The 6,000-nt window shown below is 44.0% G+C and overlaps 1 protein-coding gene across 1 annotated transcript in view; it reads left to right on the top strand.

The window, feature by feature from the left end:
* Positions 1-657: 657 nt before the first annotated feature.
* The window catches only part of LOC106580579 (uncharacterized), a 26,974-nt gene continuing 21,631 nt past the window's right edge, over positions 658-6,000 (top strand). Inside the window, exon 1 of the mRNA XM_014161790.3 lies at positions 658-1,495. Within this exon, the coding sequence (XP_014017265.3) occupies positions 1,261-1,495 (235 nt within the window). The 5' untranslated portion in view covers positions 658-1,260. The remainder of the gene's footprint in view (positions 1,496-6,000) is intronic.

Below are 6,000 nucleotides of genomic sequence, written 5' to 3'. Positions count from 1 at the left end.
CAGGGCAGAGCAAAGAAAACACAAAGCCCCGAAAAGGGCAAACTTCTGTTGTGTGTGTGTGTGTGTGTGTGTGTGTGTGTGTGTGTGTGTGTGTGTGTGTGTGTGTGTGTGTGTGTGTGTGTGTGTGTGTGTGTGTGTGTGTGGTGTGTGTGTGTGTGTGTGTGTGTGTGTGTGTGTGTGTGTGTGTGTGTGTGTGTGTGTGTGTGTGTGTGTGTGTGTGTGTGTGTGTGTGGTGTGTGTGTGTGTGTGGTGTGTGTGTGTGTGTGTGTGGTGTGTGTGTGTGTGTGTGTGTGTGTGTGTGTGTGTGTGTGTGTGTGTGTGTGTGTGTGTGTGTGGGGGGGGCTCCTTGGCTGGGAATGAGTTTTCCTTCAAACTAATGAGAGACTTTGCTGAGCTACATCCTAAGGAAAGAATGCTACAGTTCCCCTGAAATCAGGATAGTAAGGAGAGCAGGACATTCCTAAAAAAAAATCCAGTTTGAGGTGGAATATGTTCTTTATTGTTTTCATTTGCTTTGAACTAAGTCCACTCCATGAGTCCACAGATGTTGTGGGGTTCAGTATTGTTAGCACACACACATTCTGTCCTCCCCCACCCTCTTTCCACTCTTTTCCCCTCCCCCTCTCCTCTTCTGGAATCCAGTGTCCTGGGAGCCTTTCCATTCGTGCCTGTCTGTGGCAGTCTGCGGAGGGAAGAGCTGGTAGAAGCACTCTGCTACAGGACTAAGCTCTATTTTCAAATCTCTAGAGCCAACCTGGATTCTGCCTTCCCTCTCCTGGCTTCTCCAGTGAGCTGCTCTGCTCAATCTGTGCTGAGATCTCCTTTTGATCTTGGCACCTGTTCCAACTCGTCAGCCAGGTGAAGGTGATTTTTTCTCTGTCTCCCTCAGCCATTGTTTTTGGTCTGCTTTTCCTCCCTCCCTCCCTCCTCTCTGTGTTCAGCCCTGCCTCATGCTTTGAGTAAGTGGGTTTGGCTGTGGCTTGCAGTACGCGTGGAGCTCCAGAATATTCCTCACTAGAGTGAAGGTGTGGAACACAGGAGTAGAATCCTGAGACAGAACAGTGAGGTGTTTTGGTGAGGTATAATTATTTTGCAGAATGCTGATTTAGAACACTGAGGTAGAATTTCTGAGTAGGGTTCTGAGCTGGAACGTTAGCAATAACTTTAATTCTGAAGTAGAATACTGTGGTGGAATACTTGATCGGAATACTGATCAAGTATTTTGTGGAACATTGAGGTAGGTACTGTAGAGTAGGGAGGATGGGGGGTCATACTGCAGTAGTGTGTTTGGTTCTGCTGGGCCTATGCTGTGTGCTACTGCTCAGAGGAGGTGAGAACGCAGGAGGCATAGTCTCTATAGGCCAGGCTGTGGAGGACAGAGGGATGGACGGAGGAATGGAGTCCCAGGATGAGCCAGCTAAAGAACAGGAGCTCACAGAGACACAAAGACAGACTGGCAACGCAAAGAGAGCCACAGAGGAAGAAGCCGTACCAGGTAAGAACAAAGCCAACCTACCTATTATAATACATGTTACTAAGTGGAGAGTTGGGACCCACTGGCAGGTCCAAATTGAGTTGTGGCTAGAAACATGGATGGTTTTATCTACTTGGTGGGTCTCAAGAAGAATCTGAAAACTGTTTTGGAACCCCTGGCTTGTGTTACACTAGTGTTCTTGGATCCTAGTCTTGCAGACTCACAAGAAGTGCAGGACTTTGTTCCAGCCCAGCAATAACACACCTTACCAACTAATGATGAAACCATTAATAAAAAAAATCATCTACATCGTCTGGTTTTTGGGCTGGAACAGATGCCTCCTTCCAGGAGCAGGACTGGAGAACATTATGTTACATCGTCAGACAGGGGACAGGGCACAGAGGACAGGGATAAGGCACAGAGAACATGGCAGGTGGAGGAGGAAGATGAATGGAGAGCATGGGTTTCAAAAGAAGCCGGCGGTTTCCTGAATTACCCAGGCACTGTTCAGTCACTATGACCTGTCCAACAGTATACACACACATATACTGCACACACCACTCTCACCTGTTTGTCTCCAGCTCACAAAATCAAATCACATTTTATTTGACACCTGCACCGAATACAAGTGTACACTTTACCGTGAAATGCTTACTTACAAGCTTTTTCCCAACAATGCGGTTAAAAAGTAAGAAAATTAGCAAATAGATAAAAAGAAAATAGTAACACAATAAAATAACAATATCAAGGCTATATACAGGCTATATTCATGGAGTACCGGTACCGAATCAGTGTACTGGGGTACGAGGTAGTTGGGGTGATTGATTGAGGTAATACAGTACATTCGGAAAGTATTCAGACCTGTTGACTTTTTCTACATTTTGTTGTTACAGTCTTATTCTAAAATGGATTAAATCTACACGCAATAACACTGAATACTTTCCGAATGCACTGTATGTACATGTAGGTTTGATTAGGTGGTTGATTGAATTACTATGTACAGTACCAGACAAACGTTTGGACACATCTACTCAATCAAGGGTTTTTCTTTATTATTACAATTTTCTGAAGACATCAAAACTATGAAATAACACATATGGAATCATGTAGTAACCAAAAAAGTGTTAAACAAATCAAAATATATTTTAGATTCTATAAAGGTAGCCACCCTTTGCCTTGATAACAGCTTTGCACTCTCTTGGCATTCTCTCAACAGTCTTGAAGGAGTTCCCACATATGCTTAGCAGTTGTTGGCTGCTTTTCCTTGACTCTGTGGTCCAAATCATCTTAAACCATCTCAATTGGGTTGAGGTCGGGTGATTGTGGAGGCCAGGTCATCGGATGCAGCACTCCATCACTCTCCTTCTTGGTCAAATAGCCCTTACTTTTTTGGAATGTACTTTATATATATATATATATATTTAACTAGGCAAGTCAGTTAAGAACAAATTCTTATTTATAATGATGGCCTTGTTCAGGGGCAGAATGACAGATTTTTACCTTGTCAGCTCGGGGATTCAATCTAGCAACCTTTCGGTTACTAGCCCAATGCTCTAACCACTAGGCTACCTGCTGCCCCTTACTGTGAGGATCATCGCTGGAGACGAGAAGCAGGTACAGGGAGTGAACATTTAATGAAACACAGACATGAAACAGATCAGGAACAGCGTCTGGACAGGGGAAAAATAACGACATCAATGCTGACAAAGGGAACAAACTGAAGAGCAGACAAATATAGAGGGGGTAATCAATAAAGTAATGGAGTCCAGGTGAGTCCAATATTGTGCAGCTGCCTGTAATGATGGTGACAGGTGTGCGTAATGAAAGGCAGCCTGGCGCCCTCGAGCCTGGAGATGATCCCTTTAAGCGCAAACCAGATGGGATTGCATATCGCTGCAGAATGCTGTTGTAGCCATACTGGTTAAGTATGCCTTGAATTCTAAATAAATCACAGACAGTGTCAACAGCAAAGCACCCCCACACCATTACACCTCCTCCTCCATGCTTCATGGTGGGAACCACACATGCAGAGATCATCCTTTCACATACTCTGCATCTCACAAAGACACGGCAATTGGAACCAAAAATCTCAAATTTGGACTCATCAGACCAAAGGACAGATTTCCAACAGTCTAAAGTCCATTGCTCGTGTTTCTTGGCCCAAGCAAGTCTCTTCTTCTTATTAGTGTCCTTTAGTAGTGGTTTCTTTGCAGCAATTCGACCATGAAGGCCTGATTCATGTGGTCTCCTCTGAACAGTTGATGTTGAGATGTGTTTGTTACTTGAACTCTGTGAAGAATTTATTTGGGCTGCAAATTCTGAGGCTGGTAACTCTAAGGAACTTATCCTCTGCAGCAGAGGTAACTCTGGGTCTTCCTGCCCTGTGGCAGTCCTCAAGAGAGCCAATTTCATCATAGCGCTTGATGGTTTTTGCGACTGCACTTGAAGAAACTTTCAAAGTTCTTAAAATTTTCTGGATTGACTGACCTTCATGTCTTAAAGTAATGATGGACTGTCGTTTCTCTTTGCTTATTTGAGCTGTTCTTGCCATAATATGGACTTGGTCTTTTACCAATAGGGCTATCTTCTGTATATCACTAGTCAAAAGTTTGGACACACCTACTCAATGCCAAGAGTGTGCAAAGCTGTCATCAAGGCAAAGGGTGGCTACTTTGAAGAATCTAAAATCTAAAATATATTTGGATTTGTTTTACACTTTTTTGGTTACTACGTGATTCCATATGTGTTATTTCATAGTTTTGATGTCTTCACTGTTATTTTACAATGTAGAAAATCGTAAAAGTAAAGAAGAACCCTGGAATGAGTAGGTGTGTATTTTTTACATTTAGCTCAACATTAAATTACTTCAGATAGAGAAGCTTGCTATGGAGCGGGCAAGCTATTTACATAAATTGGACAGACAAGTGTAGAGCGCGAGATGCAATGGAAATGTTGCAGGTGGGGAGAGATAGAGAGAAGGTGGAGCCAAGCTTCCTCCTCCACCCTCTCTCCCCATGTGCAACATTTCCATTACATCTCGCGCTCTATGAGTAGGTGTGTTCAGAATTTTGACAGGTACTGTACATGTAATGTAGGTAGGTAGGGGTGAATTTGCAGAAAGTCCGGGTAGCCATTTGATTAACTGTTCAGCAGTCTTATGGCTTTGGTGTAGAAGCTTTTCAGGAGCCTTTTGGTCCCAGACCTGGTGCTCCGGTACCACTTGCCGTGCAGTAACAGAGAGAACAGACGGTATTTGGGTGATTGGAGTCTTTGACTATTTGTAGGGCCTTCCTCTGACACCGCCTGATAAAGAGGTGCTGGATGACAGGGAGCTTGGCCCCAGTGATGTACTGGGCCGTACGGGCTACCCTTTGTAACGCCTTGCAATCGGATGCCGAGCAGTTGCCAAACCAAGGTGTGATGCAGCCAGTCAAGCTGCTCTCAATGGTGCAGCTGTATATCTTTTTGAGGATCTGAGGGCCCATGACAAATCTTTTAAGACTCCTGAGTGGGAAGAGGCATTACAGTGCCCTATTCACGACTGTGTTGGTGTGTTTGGACCATAAGTCCTTAGTGATGTGGACACCGAAGAACTTGAATCTCTCGACCTTCTCCACTACAGCCCTGTCGATGTGAATGGGGGCGTGCTCGGCCCTCCGTTTCCTGTAGTCCACGATCAGCTCCTTTGTCTTGCTGGCGTTGAGTGAGAGGTTGTTATCCTGGCAACATACTGGCAAGTCTCTGACCTCCTCCCTGTAGGCTCTCATCAGCGTCGGTGATCAGATCTACCATCGTCGTGTCGTCAGCAAACTTAATGATGGTGTTGGAGACGTTTGTGGCCATGCAGTCGTGGGTGAACAGGGAGTACAGGAGGGGGCTAAGCATGCACCTCTGAGGGACCCCCGTATTGAGGGTCAGCGTGGCAGTTGTGTTTTTGCCTACCTTCACCACGGTCCATCAGAAAGTCCAGTATCCAATTGCAGAGGGAGGTGTTTAATCAATGAGCAAATTATTGATTTGTTCACTGAGGTAATGGACCATCATGCCCCAGTAAGAAAGAGTACAGTTGGGGCTCGTCCATCACCATAGATTGATGATGAACTGGGAAATATGGCAAAAGTCTTAGCAGCCAAATCTAAACTACAAATTGATGAACAGAATTATAGAACACTACGTAATTATGCAGTTAAATTAAATGGTAAGAAAAAAATGTTATTTTACTTCTTTTTTTAATGATCCTAAAAAGGTATGAAATACAGTTACGGGCTTACTTGGTACATCTATTTCATCATGCCCATCTAGTGTGGAGGTCGACGGGAGAACAATAACAAAACCAGCTGATATTGCCTAACATTTTGCAGATTTTTTTACAAAGAAAATGTATTTACTGAGAGATAATGTAAACACCCATTCTTCCAAACAAGCTATTGTCCAATGGATTGATGATCATATTATGAGCAAAAAAACTGGCTATTTTGACTACAATTGGTGTCAGTGGAGGAGGTGTTAAACCTCTTGAAGTCATT

This window comes from Salmo salar, chromosome 20, assembly GCF_965601325.2.
Source record: "Salmo salar chromosome 20, fSalSal1, whole genome shotgun sequence".
Taxonomy (NCBI): domain Eukaryota; kingdom Metazoa; phylum Chordata; class Actinopteri; order Salmoniformes; family Salmonidae; genus Salmo; species Salmo salar.
Note: the sequence above shows the minus strand (reverse complement) of the source record. Positions and strands in the feature narration are given on the sequence as shown.